The sequence below is a fragment of the Setaria viridis genome, chromosome 1 (assembly GCF_005286985.2).
Source record: "Setaria viridis chromosome 1, Setaria_viridis_v4.0, whole genome shotgun sequence".
In the NCBI taxonomy this organism is placed as follows: Eukaryota; Viridiplantae; Streptophyta; class Magnoliopsida; order Poales; family Poaceae; genus Setaria; species Setaria viridis.
Window position 1 is genome coordinate 25,238,204 of NC_048263.2, and position 16,513 is coordinate 25,254,716.

Sequence of the window (16,513 nt, forward strand, 5' to 3'; positions counted from 1 at the left end):
GCGGCGCAGGCTGAGAAGGCTGTTGGGCTGTGTAGATCAGGATTAAGGAGTACTGGACTGTCGTACACATGAACATCTGCACGGACTCAGGGGATCAAGGGTTCAGGGATTCAGGACGCATCAATGCAGGGACCTTGGCCAAGGCTGGTGGGGGAGAAAATGTGACCTTGCACTAGAAGTAGTGAAGGAGGTAATGCCAGGCCGCATATGGTCACGAGAACTTCTAAACTTTTACGTATACTACTAATGTTTCTGACAAAGATGATATGGCAGTGTGATGAATTGCTCACGAGTCACGAGCTTGCTGGGGCCCGGAATGGCCAAGGAAAAAGCCATTGGCTAATGGGGTGTTTGGGAACACCATGCTAAACTTTAGCAGCTGTTACATCGGATGTTTGAATACTAATTAAGAGTTCTAATTACAAAATTAATTGCACATATGGAGTCTAATTCGCGAGACGAAGTCCATAATTTGACAATGTGGTGCTACAGTAACCATTTGCTAATGATGGATTAATTAGCTTTAATAGATTCGTCTCACGAATTAGACTCCATCTGTGCAATTAGTTTTGTAATTACCTCCTATTTAGTCTTTTTAATTAGCATCCGAACATCCAATGTGACCCTGCTAAAGTTTAGCACTTCGTATCCAAACCTCCCTAAGAGCTGGTTGTAAGTATCTTTGCAGCCTACCTCTCAGCTCACCCATATACTAGTAAGCTCTTCAATAGTAATACAAGGTCCACTTGTCCCCCTCACAAAATTTCTTAATTCTTATGTCTAAGCGGGCTGTAAGTTACAGCCTGCTGCTCCTCTCTCTCCTTTTCTCTTTCACCTCAGCATTCAGCCTAGCCTGCTATTATACATGCTCTAATCTACACTGGTCGTCACTCGAAAGCCTTCAAGTTCTACCACGCAGCTCATTACTATACCATCTGCATTCTGGCTCTCGATTTGCGCATCATCAACTCGGGAAGATGCAGGCGCCCAGCCTCCAGCAATGTTAGCTAGCTTGAACGATCGCATGCTGGGCGCCTGGGCTGCAACTGCATGTTTTAAACAAGGCAAGGTCGCAAGGACGAGATCCGGGTTCAGCAGCAGCGGCCAGACATCCCCGTCAGGTACCAGTGCTATATACTTGGCGAGTTGGCGTGCGTTGGCCAGATCCACTGATAGTTTAAAATAGTAATATTACAATTCAATACAGGACAGGATATTAGATAGCCCGAGAAAATCGTATCTTCCTTTGCTTGTAATTTATTTGTTTTCACCATTTATGGATGTTACGTCATATCCCTTGTTTGTTAGTTTCACTGTGTCTGTTCACCAGCAAAGAATGCAAGACAAGGACTACAGATTTGAGCAGGGAGAAACCAAGATGCCAACAGCGCAATATGGAGGCAAGATTAAAACTGAACACTGCCTTATATCATCTTTTCTGTAACATCCACAGAATTGTCAATCGAATCATACATTTTCAATTCTATACAGAAGCACCACGAGAAGAACACTAATAAACCCTATAAACACAAAGTGTAAATTTGCTACCTTTTCTTTCTGCGAAAAATGAAGAGACTCCATAGCTGACAGAAACCTCGCCTCATGCACCTACATAATGAACTCTATTGCCTTCAGCAAGCTAGACCCAAACCTTGTCATGTTGAGCACGATGTCCTGTGCGGACATATAGAACTCCCCAACCTTCTCCCATCCACTTTTCCTGATGGCTTCTGGATCTTTGATTACCGTATGGTTCCAACCATACTTCTCCAGTAACGTGCTCTCATCCGGACTGATGCTGTACTGCACGTGTCTCAGGCCCATGTCCCTTGCAGGTGCGCCGTATAATCCATCAGCCATGAACTCAATGCCATATGGTACAATGTGCACCAACACTGCACCTGACCGCAGGAACATCATGTTAGTCAAGCCCGCACCGTGAACACCCATGATTGCATCACAAGAGTCGACCAGGCGCACGAATTCATCAAGATTGGAGTCAATCCTCGGGTCTGCCTTGACCACCTCGAAACCAAACCAATCAAGTCCTTGTAAAACATCAGGGGCATTCATGAACCTCCGTGTCTTGCCCCGATCGATGAGCATTATCCGGGGCTTCCTCTCAGGGTCATCTTTGTCAGCCCTGTATGGTATATCCACTTCGGGTGCAGGCAATCCATAGGATTCACGGACAAACAAGTGGAAATCCACCATCGTGTAGTTCTGTGGCGTAGAGTTCGGATCAATACCAAGATCCCGGTGGCTCCTAAGTCCAACAATGACATGTGGATAGCACCTGACCTGGTTGTCTGCATCAAAATCAATAATGTGGTGCTTCGTGAGGCGGTGAAAGATTGCTGCATACTTTTTGATGAACCAGGGCTTATTGTTGGTGATAAGTAGTTGAACATCTCGGTCAAACTGGTGGGCAGTAAGAAACAGAGGGAGAAGAACATCACTGACATCATGCCAGATATTCCCTGTAAACCCACCCAATGCAAAGACAATGGCCGGTATGGCATGCCTGGATGTGCAACTTGGCTCCAGTTGGGAAGCGTTCAGGGATTTGACAGTCACCTTCTTGATCCATGGAAGGCTTTTCCGGGACTGTGCCGGAATGCTCCACTCTTCGCCATTGGAAGTGCGGGACTGTGGGACATAAATTACAGTAGAGGAGTGGCCGATGGTGCGAGCATCACCACAAAGCTCACAGATGTCATAGCGCTGGTTGGAGAGATCACAGATGGTTGTTCCAGTTCCAGGTGTGCATCTCGAGTACTGAACTAAACCTGTTAGTAAATAATATGAAATCACCAGTTCTAAATGTTAGTACTTGTCATTGGGAAATAGTTGTGAATTTTTTTGTTTGGTCATTTGATAAACAATTACAATTGTAATTGCAAGTAAAGAAAGTATTTGGCTGCTACAGATCTAATGCATAAACAGATTTAATGGTCATCAAATCACATCAACAGGGAAACATCTGATGATGCATAATTTGATTTCATTGTGCAATATCATACAAGACTAGAAATGTCTCAAAAGCATCGTGTAGTACTACTGTAAAACACAACCAAATCAAACCAAAATGTGCAGCTGACTTGATTGGATGAAAACCTCCAGTACAAAATACATTTCAACTTTTAGATTGTGTGCAATGGAACTTCTAAAACCTGACTAGTATTACAAGTCAAAATGCATGATGTCATATGAGAATAATATCAATAAGCTCAACCTCGAAAGTACTTCTATATGACTATGATTTTATTTTATATATATTAAGATACAGAAATGGGGAAAAAAAGGAAGGAAGGGACTGCGTCCATGTCCTAAACTATAAGCAAATAAAACTGGAGTTGGTACTATAGTATAAAATAAGATTTTACTCCAAAATAACTCAAAAATGCAAGGGAGTAAAATGGACTTTTTCCCTCTATATGACACACCAAACACTGGCATTGATCTGATCCCCACACCATAAATTATTTATAGATGTTTCATTGGACAGCTTTGAAGTGGAAGGGTGTAAGTTTGTGAAGCCACATGCATTGTTTCATTAAAAGAAATCAAATTTCATGTAAAAGGCATGTTTCAATGGCATACTTTTCAAAGTATAAATAGATTAGGAAATATTGAGTATGCTACTGTTTATAGAAGTAGATCTAATCCAAGGAACCAGCAAGGTGCTAGTGGGATACTACTAGATGTACATATGTATGTTTGTTTCTTTCAATGAAGTACCATACCATTGTTTGATAACAATAAATGTTCCTATTTTTCAGCACTCTTGGATCTCTGTTGTCCTGTGAGCCATGATAGGTGAAGAATGTGCTACACTTAGAATAAAAACAAAAGGTAAACACAATTTATGTTTTGCTGTGACAATTTCACAAAACAACCTCATAAAAAGTACATTTGGTTGCCAATCGAACTTTTTTTTCAATTCATTAGTGACAGGTTAACTCTAAGGCTTCTGCTGTAGGCTGAAGTTTTGAGACGGCAAACTTTATATGAAGGATCTAAAGCAAACATAAATAAATGCAGCCATCATATTTAATCCTTAAGTAACTAAACTGTCACCCTCAGATAAACAAGCTGACTGGTTATATCTAAAGTGTGCTCCTATAGGTAGATAAAAAGAAAATTGTTGCAATCTTGTCCTCCGATTTTTTATACTAATGTATCCATAACCATGAAACGTGTTTAGTTTCACAGCTATTTTCCCTGAACAACTTTTGGCAGTGTGCAGGACAAGTTCCATTACGTAGACCACCAGTACAAATTATCAGCTGCTAAATGTAAGGAGTGTCTACAACAAATGCTAATTCCCCTGTGGTTCATCTAAAGCATATCAAGCAATTATCTTTATCTTTAATCCAGTCCAAGGAAGAGTTTGACCCCCTTTAAAAGCCCTTTTTTTACTATCTCTTGGTGCTGGATAACGCAGGTAAGTTGGAACACTCTATGTTGTACTAGTTCTGGACTTATGGTACAGGCATCTACCCAGCAGTGTATTCACAAGCATAGAAACAAACAGGGCAATTAGAGATTTATCTGCACAGTATTTGACAGGTTCTAGATGTGAGTCCAAACAACAACAAAAAAAAAAGTATAGACAGTGTGACCTGCATTAGTAGCATCTCCAAACTAATTCACAATGAGATCAGGGATGCATACCGGATCCTCCTGTGCTTCTTTCTCCTTGTGCCGGCACTGCCTTTGCTGTCCCTCCTTCGCCCACTGTAGGTACATTTCACCAACTCACGAGATTCAGAACTTCAAATTAGCTAATTCCCTCAGGCTGTGACATGAAGCAGTGAAGTAACAATGCCACACCAGAATTTCCAGCATCGAGTTCTTGATCAGATGTCGCCGTTGCAAGATCCTCCTTGTTGGGAGATTTCCCGGTCTCTGCACATTGCAAACCAAATTATCAAATCCGACCAATCCGGTCTAGATTCCAAAACCCGAAGTCCACCAGCTAAAAAGGAACTGAAAAATAAAACCCCTTCCTGCTTCGAGAAGCCCAATCCTTCCAAACCCGAAGTCCACCAGCTAAAAAGGAACAAGAAAAAACCTTTGAAGCCACATAAATTCGATCTTTTTTCTTGACTTACCTGCAGGTTCCGACGCATCGCGCACTGGCCGGAGGGCGTTAAACTGCGAGGAGGCTACGAGTCCCAATAAACATCTAGTAAGAACGCACATACACATTCGGTGATAGGGGAAGAAGAAATCAACAGAAGAAAGATGCACTAGCTGTCGTTTAGCTCAGAACCCATGGAAAGCTCACCGTTTGGATCCTGCGCGAACAGGTCGGAGAAGACGAAGACAGCGAGGACGGCCGCGACGAGGGCGGCAGCGAACAGCGCGCCGAACCGGCGACGGCAGATGCGCTGCTTCACCATGCTCCTGGCCGCCTTGGGCGACCCCATGCCGCCGCTGTTTTACCTTCCTCGCCTGTCGCCTCCTCGCTATGCTAGTCAACTTCTCGAGCTCTGTTCAGTGTATGATTTTGGTATTTTCTTCGAGGCTGTGGGAACAAGATCCTCTGCAGTGGGATTTGACCGTCCGAACGGAAACCAGCGCTCCAGATCGGCTGCTTCAGTACTATCACTACAGCATTTTTTAGGTGACAATCCCTTTTTTTTTCCAAATTCCAAGCCCAAATTTTATAGCATAATCGAACCATTTTTCATTCTTTATCGATGACTCACCACATTGAAACCAAGGTTTTATCGACTGCCTTTTTACTGTCAGACGACGAGGAGGAGGATGACCTCATAACTACTTCATTATTAAAAAGAGATTTGTTACAATACTTTTAAAGTAGCAGTGGTAATTGCAGGTACTTTCTTAAAAAATAAATAGATTTACACATAATTTAAAGGACATCATAGTAATTTTTTATAAATTTTATACTTGGTTCCATCAAATTGGTACTTCTTAGTACTTTTCTTTAGGTCCTTCATATTACTTTCTTTGTTTCTACCGTTTGATTTCGTCGGATGGAGCTCTCTAAAATCTCTCTAAAAAAAGATGACACCCTCCTCCTCCTCTGCTAGTAAGAATTGCGCATAGACTATCAAGTTTTCTTTTACTGCTCGTTACTGACAAATTTTACCTTTATCATCTTTTTTAATAAAATTGCAGACGGGCTTTTGTCCGCGTTAAAAAAAATCAAATAATTTATTAAGGGTATCTTAAAACTGTCTGTCATCATCAATATATGGCCATCTCACTGGCGGTCTCCAATAAAAGCTTGAAAAACTGTTGGCTATGCAACGTTTGATGAATTGCAATAAAACTCTCTTTTGCGTGTGCAAGGCGTTGTGATCAATTATTGATTTGAATCAGGTCGCGGCCGTAGAAGGATGCCTCCCGACCTAGCCGCCCGCTCCCCACCGCCGCCGCCGCCGCACCGCCATCAACGCCGGCCGCCGCTTCCCCTACTCGCGGCCCCTCCCCCCATGTCTCGCTCGCCAACCACCCACACCACCCACAGCCAGCTCACACCCCCCACCTGGGAGCATTTCTTCAACAATTGCTCCCCATCGGCGAACCACCTCCGTACCCAGCTCGGATCGCCGGATCTGCAGCCTCTGACGCCGGATCCGGTGGCCCGGGCTGCGGATCTACCGCCTGCGACGTCCCCTCCTCTACCCGTCTCCGCGAATCGAGGAAGGAGCTATGCCGAAGTTGTCCGCCTGGGCGCCCTCTCTGCTCCCTTCCGGGCGGCCCCCCTTTCAACCCGACGGTCCGTGGCGCCCTCTAAGCACCGCGTACAGGGCCTTTACTCCGGTGCCTCCGCTCAGCCGCGTCGCATTTACGGCGCTGAGGCGCCAAGACCGTGCCGCAGCGGCGCCTGCCAGCAGGCCCTCTCCCCTCCGCCTATCGCCTCGCCGACTGAGGGGTGGATTCTAGCTATGAAGCGCAGGCGACACCCCGCTCTCCGCACGCCGCCCGACGTGGCTCGACGTGATGGGGGACATGACCGGCCACGCGGCGGACATTCAAGACAAACATCTACCACAGCTCTGCTTTCCTTCCAACGCGTTACCGCCGGGCGCTGCGTCAATTGCCTGGCCAAAGATCACCGGGCGGCTGCGTGCAGAGACCCGGTCCGCTGCTTTAGGTGCCGCCGCTCGGGGCACCGGGAGAAGCTCTGCCGCGAGCCGCGCCCTCCACTCCGACGACAGCACCACCAAGCACAACCGCTTGCAGCCGCTGCTCCCTGCCCACAACCTCCCCTTCGCCGCAAGCCGCCAGCTCCCGCTTACACCTCCTCACGACATCATCCCAAATCTCCTCCAGTCCCTTTGCCACCACCGCCACCACCGCCACCTTCATCGTCACCTCGCCCAATGGCCATCGGCGACCCCAACACCCGCCCTAACGAGGAGACAATTATCGTGCCCAACTCCTTCGACCTGGAGCGCGATGCCAGGGAGTGGGAAGGCACGGCTCTGGTCCCCTGGGCCATTCACATGCCGCGCGGGGCTGGAGCCAGGGACATCGAAGATCTGCTCAGGGAACAGCTTCGACTCCAGCAGGGCGACATCATCGTCGCCGTCCACCAACCGGAGCCCTTCCTCATCCGCTTCGCCACCACCGAGCAGTGTGCCACCGCTCGCACCCGCGGGCGCTTTCAGGGGCACGGCATCGACATTTGTCTCCGGTCGTGGCGTAGCCTAAGCCATGCGCTCGGCTTGCGCATCTTCTTCCACGTACGGCTCTACCTTGACGGCATCCCCATCCATGCTTGCACACCGGACATCGTCGAGAGGATCATCGGCACGCACTGCGCCCTCCAGTACATCAACACCAACCTCGTCCAACAGACCGACACCAGGCATGTCGATCTCTGGGCTTGGACGGCAAATCCAAGTGCAATCCCCAAGCGTGTCTGGCTGCTCTTCACCCATCGACCTGCTGATAAGTCCTCCACGGTGACCATCACAACATCGTTGCCGGACCGTTGGCAGCAGGGCGTACGCTACGAGGTCTTCTTGCACCTTGGCGTACTGGAGGACTACACGGCGGCGGCACGCGACCTCGACGGCGCCATCAACAACCCATCCGCCTTCACTCCAACACGTCGGGGATACGCTTGGCGCTATGGCCTCCCGGATGGCGCCCCCTCTGACGCGCGCTCAAAGTTCCCCGCCAAGCTACCACGGCCGCCACGGGATACGGAGCAGCGCGTCGAGGAGGACCGTGGTCATAGCCGTGGCACCTGGGACCACGGGCGTGATGAACAGGACAAGAACAACGGGCGCAACGACGTCTCCCGCCGCAACCGCGACAGTAGGAGGGGCGGCAGTGGCTCATGCCGCAACTCTTTCCACTGGCCACGTCGGCCGGATGATGACGACAACGACGACGGCTACGACCATCCGGGACGAGGGCGCGACCGAAGCAGCAAGCTCCACGACAGCCGCAGGCGTGACGTCGTGCGCCGCGACCGCACGAGGTCACCACGAAGATGGGATGCTGAGTTCAGGGGGGGGACAGGAACGGGCTGCTGAAGCTTCACTCCCTGTCGCCCCTACGCCGACCCAAGCACCATGCAAGGCAAGCTTCGCCGCCTTCGCTCCCGCCTTGCCGCGCTTCAACGACCTCAAGGCCATGGTAAGTGCGCAGGTCAAGGCCCTCTTCAACGCTCAAGCCATGGCGATCCAGCATACCTTCCAGGCAATGGCCAACTCCCAGGTGCGTTCAATTGCTATGTTAAGCCCGGCTTCATCTATGCAGTCCCTGAACAGCCAGAACCTTGGAGCACACGCGTCGACGAGTTCTTCTCCAGGTCATGCTCCCTGATGGACGGCATCGGTCTTGACACCCCGCCGCGCCTGGCGGGGAATCAGGCCTGGTCCGATCCTGCACTGCACCTGGTGCCTCTGCAACGGGTCTTCGACAGGCTTGGCGCGGCGCTTCATGGGCCACCCTCGAGGCGCGAGGTCGAGCTTGCCCTGGACTAGATGCAGCTGGGCGGTGACACACCAGCTGTGGCCACAGAAGGGCTCACCACCGTCGTGGCGGCATCTTCGGCGACGGCCGCCGCATCTGCACCGAGCGGATCGATGGCCATGGTGCCGGCAGGCACCCCTCGGCGGCCCCTAGCTTCTGCACATCCTGGGCTGCTCGCAGTGGCACCTGTTGGGCCGCTTCGCGGGCCAGCTGCTGCCACGGTGTGGGGGGCTCCACGGGCCGAACTCCTGGGCCCTGTCTCTGGCTCGGGCGCACGTGCATTGGCACCTGCTGGGCTGCTTCCCAGCGGTGCGCAAGATGGGCCAACGCTCTTCCCTGGGCCGGTCGCTGCTGCCGTGGGGAGTGCGCGAGCCAATCTCCCTGACGCCGCTGTGCTCTTACCTGGGCCGGACGACGTTGAGCTGGGCCAGGACACCGCTTCGCCTGAGGATGGGCGAGACACTGCTGCTACAACACTGCACGACATGCAGGTACCTACGTCCGGTGCCATGAGCGCCCATGCTGCTGCCCACGCTGTTGTTGATGTCATCCACGACACGGGGGTAGCCTCCGCGGCGGAGGGTGGGTCCGTCGACGACCTCTTCGCCGCACCAGCCCCGCCGATACTGCAGCAACTCCCGATACGTCGCCAGCGCACACGGCGAAGCTTCGACATGTCCTCAGTCCATAGGAGCGCCAAACTTTCCATGAAGCCGTCCGTGCCTGCTATGGAGCGCGCCCAACGCAACTTGTGGCGCAAGTTAGGTGTCTCGGACGATGAGCTACGTCCACTTGAGGACATCTTGCAGGAATACATCAACTCACACCAGTGGCCGCTCCCGGACCATATCATTGCAGCTATGACGGCCCTGTTCGACCTGGACGATGAAGGACAGGTCAATGAAGCACTTATCCAGCATGCTGGACAGACAGTCCATGACATCCAGAACGAGCTCGCCCTATGTCAAGAATGATTCGCCGAGGACCTATTTACTGTTGGAGAACTGCCATCTCCATGTATCTGAACATCCTACCGTACTGCTTTATGTTTAACCCTCCGTGCCCTGCTGGCTGCGATCTGCGGGCTAGGAGCTGCGATAGCCTTTTCGGCTCGACCTTTCGGTTTTATTGTACGCGACATAGACTTTGCCCTGCTGGCTTCGACCTTCGGGCAACGCATCTGCATGTGCATCGACCTTCCAACGCATTTGTCGTCACCACTTACTCCAACGAGTTTCGTTATCATAGGTGCGCAGCCGTACTCTCATACACCGCGACCTGGTTTACCTCCACCCACAAGCACTATGAACACTACGCTTCTACCTGTTGCGTTGTAAGTCTCCCAAATGCATGTAGCTAGCTTCGACACCATCAGTTCGAACGTGTGTGGCCTAAATGCTCCCGCGAGATGCATGGTTGTCCATGAAACAATAAAAGACGCACCGTGCCATATTGCGTGCCTTCAAGAAACTAAGCTCAACCAAATTGATGCAACCCTTGCTGCCTTCTTGGGTGGCTACCGCCTGTCTAATTTCGCCTACAAACCAGCGCAGGGCACAAAGGGAGGAATACTAATCCTTTGGGATGCCAATTTCGTCGACCTTACTGATATCCAAATCGGGCGCTACTCACTTACGGCAACAGTATCGGCCAAACACTACAGCACTGATTATCGCCTAACGACAGTCTACGGCCCATCCAGGACGAACCTGAAATCGGCATTCATGCAACACATGCGAAACATAAAGCCCGACAACGATATCAGGTGGTTAATTATTGGTGATTTCAATCTCATATACAAGGCACGAGACAAAAACAATAGAAGATTGAACCTAAACCTGATGCGTCGTTTCCAAAACACCCTAGCTTTCTGTGGCCTTAAAGAAATTCATCTACAAAACCGCAAATACACGTGGAGCAATGAAAGGCGCCAACCGACGCTTTCACATCTGGACCGCTTCTTCTGCAATGAAGCCTGGGACATCACTTTCGATGACCACACCCTACACGCCCTTTCCTCCTCCCACTCCGACCACTGCCCTCTGTTGCTAGCGCGACTGTCCGGACCACGGAAACCACGGCTGTTTAAATTTGAGAACTTTTGGACAAAACTACCACATTTTCAAGACATTGTACAGAGAACATGGTGCCTTCCAACGCACCATACCGAGCCGTTCCACCGCCTAGGTCACAAGCTGCACTTAACGGCAAGGGCGCTAAGGAAATGGAGCAATTCCATCACTTCAGACGGTAAACTAAAGCTGCAGATGGCACAAGTGGTGATACTACATCTTGATACGGCACAAGACCTTAGACCCCTTTCGGATGCTGAATTTGCCCTACGAGCCAAACTCAAAAAACGTATTCTAGGGTGGGCAGTAATCGAGCGAACAAGGAGACGACAGTCATCGCGCATCAACAACCTACATGAGGGAGATGCGAATACACGTTACTTCCATCTTAAGGCCAACGCGTGAAGAAGAAAAAAATTCATACAAAGGCTGAGATCCGACACAGGCTGGGCCCTCACGCATCAAGATAGGCAAAACGTCATTCACGACCACTTCAGCAGTTTTATGATGACACCCCAACAACGCACACGAGACCTGCGCTGGGAAAATCTACACCACCCCCAGGAAGACCTTTCTGACCTGGACCGGCCGTTCGAAGAAATGGAGATCCTACATGCCATCAAACAATTACCGCATGATCGGGCACCCGGCCCTGACGGCTTCACAGGCCTCTTCTTCAAGACATGCTGGAACACCATCAAAGGAGACATAATGTCGGCGATTAATGCTTTCTACAATATCCGCTGCAATGACCTTAACCTCCTAAATAAGGCTAACATCGTTCTTATCCCTAAAAAGGAGGGTGCAGAAACCATTCTAGATTATCGACCAATCAGCCTCATCCACGCTTTTGCGAAAATCATCACTAAAGTTCTGGCGCTCCGACTCGGGCCTCATATGAATGCCATCATCTCACCTTGCCAGAGCGCTTTCATCAAGTGCCGTAGTATTCACGACAACTTCTTATATGTCAGAAACATTGCCCGCCAATTCCACCGGAAGGCAACATCGGCCCTATTCATGAAACTCGACATCTCAAAAGCTTTTGATTCAGTACGCTGGGACTACCTCATCGATTTGCTGCAGCACAAAGGCTTCCCTGCTCATTGGAACCAATGGATCACGGCCCTCCTTGCCACCTCAACTTCAAAAGTGCTACTGAACGGCACGCCTTTGCCTCCGATTCACCACGGACGAGGCCTCAGACAGGGCGACCCGCTTTCACCCCTCCTTTTTGTTCTGGCCATCGACCTACTACAGCACATTATCGCTCAAGCGACTCAGAGGGGCCTACTCACCAAACTAGGAGGACGAGCGACAAGATTTACAGCATCCCTGTACGCCGACGATGCGGCGATTTTCATTAAGCCCACACGTAAAGACATCTCCAACTTGGCAAGCATCCTGCAAAAATTTGGGGAAGCCACAGGACTACGCACGAATCTGCACAAGACGCAGATTGCGCCCATCAGCTGTCATACCATTGACCTGGACCGATTACTTAACGATTTGCCGACGACAAGAACAAACTTCCCAATGCGCTACCTCGGCCTCCCACTATCAATAAGGCGCCTCAGGAAAATTGATTTCCAACCACTCATAGATAAAGTGGCAGGTAAACTATCAACATGGACGGGACGTCACCTAACACAGGCAGGACGAATAACCCTCACAAAGTCGGTCCTCTCATCGCAACCAGTATATTTCTTTACAACTCTAAAACCAAGCAACGAAGTACTCCACGACATAGACAAAATCCGGAAAAAATTCCTATGGGCAGGAGACCAACAACTAACTGGGGGTAAATGCAAAGTCAATTGGACGAAAACCTGCCTACTGAAACAATATGGGGGCCTGGGCATTCCAGACCTAGAGAAATTCGCACGAGCCCTCCGGATCAGGTGGCTTTGGCATGAATGGGTGTCACCGGAAAAACCCTGGAGCAACACGGAAACCCCATGCGACGAGACTGACAGGCAACTGTTTGCTGCATGCACGTCTATCACCCTGGGCAACGGCAAAAAAACCAGTTTCTGGACATCTGGATGGCTACATGGCCAGCGCCCCAAAGACATCGCCCCGCTCCTCTACGCCATTTCAGGCAGAAAGAACAGGAGCGTCCATGATGCCATCAGTAATAATAACTGGATACGCGACCTCACAATTGACAGTAACATTACCGCTTCTCATCTAGCGTCGTTTGCCCACTTATGGCACTTGGTCAATGGTACGAAACTCAGGACAGGGGAAGCGGACACTATTACCTGGAAGCTGATAAAATCGGGCATGTATACAACGGCCTCGGCATATAGAGCACAATTCCTGGGTTGCACCGAAACACCTAATATATCTTCCATCTGGAAATCATGGGCGCCACCAAAGTGCAAATTCTTCGCGTGGCTAATTACACAAAACCGAGTTTGGTCAGCTGATCGATTGGCCAAGCGCGGTTGGCCCCACAACGCCACTTGCGCTCTGTGCAGATGCACTATGGAGACTGGACACCACTTATTAGTCGAGTGCAGATACACAAGAAGAATATGAGATCAAACGACGACATGGCTGGCGCAGCCTAATCTACGGCCTAATGCATGGCGACCTTCATCCAACGCTCTGGAGTGGTGGGCTTCTATCACCACAACACCGAACTTATCACGTAAGGCCCTAAGAAGCCTCACTCTTCTAATCATGTGGGAATTTGGAAAGAACGGAATGCACGTATTTTCAACAGGCACGAGACCTCACCAATAACTCTGATGGCGAAAATTAAGGATGAGGCCTCAGCTTGGCTCTTGGCGGGGGCCAAAGATTTAGCGTTACTCCTAGCACGCGAGTAGTCTCCTAAAGCTTCTCTTTTTTCTTTTCCTTCTCAATTTTTGGGTTTATTTCTGTACACTTCTGCTCTATCAATGAAATAGGCACTTTCTCGTGCCCGTTCGTTAAAAAAAAACTCTCTTTTACGTGATGGGGTAGTGCTATTCTTTCCCTCGAGAAGGAAGATGCAATTGTGCAACATGAGATCCGTGGTCCTCTTCCCGTTCCCGAATCCCACGTCGCTTCACCATCGCTGTATCCGAAACCGAAAGCACGGGGGAGCAAAGTCCCCGCGAACGCGATAAAATGACTAAAGCTGGGAAAGAGAGCGAAAAAAAAAAGGGCTGGAACGGGGAAAGAAAAGCGGAGAAAGGCAGGCATCAGCATCCCGCCACCGCGCCACGATCCCCCAACCCATCCAGCATCCATTGCCTGCTTGCTTGCCTCCTCTGTCGCCGGATGCGATGCCATACTCCAAGCCTCGGCTCGTCAAACCAAGCAGCATCTGTCGCCTCTTGATCCGACGGAGTAGGCCCCACACCCCCACGCCGACGTGTCTTCTTCCCCCCGACGGTTCCTGGCTTCCTGCCATATAAAACCTCGCGCTGCCCCGGTGCTCGCCCCGCGCCCACGCATACGTGATCCCACGCGGCCGTTTCGTCGTCGTCGTCGTCGCCCTACAGCGACACCGCCCAACGGCATCCCTGCCCCCGCATCTTGCCGTCCTCTCTCTATCTCTCTCGTTTAAGCGAGGCGAGGATGGCCGTGCAGGCCCAGCACCTCGCCCACGCCTTCCGCCATGACTCGCTCGCCATCAGGTTCGTCACACTCTCTCTCCCCAACCGTGCACGGTGTGCATGAGCAGCCCCGTCCTTGCCTTATCCTCGCTCATGCGTTCTGTGCTCCCTTCCTGCCCCACACGCTCATCAGGCTATTTATCCATGTCTCCCGGACGGTTGATCGATCCATCACCTTCGTGTGTCGTGTCTCACAGCAGGCCAGCGCCGGACGACGCGCCGCCGACCGCCGCGTTCGGCTTCTTCGGCGAGCCCGGCGGCGACCACCCGCTGGCACCCGCGGCGCAGCACCACCACCAGGTGGGCGGCAACACCGTGTTCAGCGACCCGCGCAGCGAGCTCACCTGCAACAACAACAGCAACAATCCTCACGACGGCGTCTGCTTCGCGCCGAGGAAGCGCGCGCGGACCGGCGGCGACGTGGTCGGCGCCGCCGGCCTGACCATGGAGGGCCACCGCGCGCTGCTACCCGTGCCGGTGCCGCAGGCGTTCGCGGCCGCGGAGGACGTGCAGAGCAGGGTCCTCTGCTCCGTCGACGCGTCCACCAGTGGACGCCACCTGCCCGGCTCCACGCTGGCGTCGCACGGCGTCCTGTCGCATCTCCACCGCCACAGCGTCGAGATCGACGCGTTCATTCGCATCGAGGTGCGTCGGCGTTTTGGTTTCCCAGCAAGAAACTGCCGTTCGGTCACGCCGTGAATTATCAAGCTGACTGCATGCAGAACGAGAGGCTGCGGTCGGGTCTGGAGGAGGCGCGGCGCCGGCACGTCAGGGCGGTGGCGTCGGCCGTGGAGCGAGCGGCGGCGCGGCGCCTGCGGGCGGCGGAGGCGGACCTGGAGCGCGCCCTGGCGCGTGGCGCGGAGCTCGGCGAGCGGCTCCGGCAGGTGGGCGCCGAGGGCCAGGCGTGGCGGGGCGTCGCCACCGGCCACGAGGCCGCCGCCGCGGGCCTCCGCGCCACGCTCGACCAGCTCCTGCGGGCGCCGCGCGCGGGAGCTGCCGCCGAGGAGGGGCAGGGCGAGGCCGAGGACGCGCGGTCCTGCTGCTTCGGGCCGGCGCGGGAGGCCGGCGCCGGTGGGGGCAGGGCGTGCAGGTCGTGCGGCGCGGCGGACGCGTGCGTGCTGCTGCTGCCGTGCCGGCACCTGTGCCTGTGCGGCGTGTGCGAGGCGGCCGCCGAGGCGTGCCCCGTGTGCGCGGCCACCAAGAACGCCTCGCTCCACGTCCTCCTGTCCTGACCTCGTCGGCGCGGCAGGCCAACGTATAGATTCAGTGGATCGATCGTGCTTCGTGCATTCCAAGGTCGCGTCCTTTTGTTTTTCTTCCAATTTTTCCCCCTCTGTTTCGAGGCTAGAACCTGACGAACCAACTAATTAACAAACCGATTTTTTTATGGGTTGCCTCGGAGGATACTCAATTTGGGGTTCTTTCGGTAGTGTTGTTGGTGTTGCATGATGGAATTAGTGGAGTTGTTCAAATGGTGAGTAGATAGATCGAATTGGTTATATACGTTGTGAACATAGGGCCGCACTCTGGCTCAATCTCAACCTTTCGGTGCTGATTCGATGGCCGAGAGTCTGCTCCGCCACGTCATAGGATGGGCAGCTGGCCCTCGTAAAATCAGTTTTCGATTGAATTTGCTCCGTTGAGGCGATTTAGGGCATGTTTGATACCCTATGTAAAATTTAACAAGTGTTAAAGTTTTAACATTCTCAAATAGAGTGCTAAAGTTTAACATATTGAGGTGTTTGGATGATGTGTTAAACTTTAACACCTTTGGTGGGAAATCACTCTATTGCCTCCTCATTTATGGCCGGCGGAGAGGGAGGGAGGAAAGATAAGGGTAACCTGGGAAAAAGTGGAGAG

The 16,513-nt window shown here is 51.8% G+C and overlaps 2 protein-coding genes across 2 annotated transcripts; one reads left to right on the plus strand and one right to left on the minus strand.

Moving 5' to 3' along the window:
• Positions 1-1,406: 1,406 nt before the first annotated feature.
• Positions 1,407-5,533, minus strand: LOC117854670 (beta-1,2-xylosyltransferase XYXT1). Its single transcript, XM_034736899.2, has 5 exons — positions 5,294-5,533; positions 5,118-5,171; positions 4,837-4,911; positions 4,678-4,740; positions 1,407-2,789 (listed from the first exon to the last, which is right to left on the minus strand). The coding sequence occupies exons 1-5, from the start codon at positions 5,433-5,435 to the stop codon at positions 1,609-1,611; spliced, it is 1,515 nt and encodes a 504-aa protein (XP_034592790.1). The 5' UTR covers positions 5,436-5,533; the 3' UTR covers positions 1,407-1,608.
• Positions 5,534-13,550: 8,017 nt separating this feature from the next.
• LOC117843935 (probable BOI-related E3 ubiquitin-protein ligase 2) lies at positions 13,551-16,194 on the plus strand. The gene is made up of 3 exons (XM_034724718.2): positions 13,551-14,674; positions 14,851-15,298; positions 15,376-16,194. The coding sequence occupies exons 1-3, from the start codon at positions 14,616-14,618 to the stop codon at positions 15,883-15,885; spliced, it is 1,017 nt and encodes a 338-aa protein (XP_034580609.1). The 5' UTR covers positions 13,551-14,615; the 3' UTR covers positions 15,886-16,194.
• The last annotated feature ends 319 nt before the right edge of the window (positions 16,195-16,513 follow it).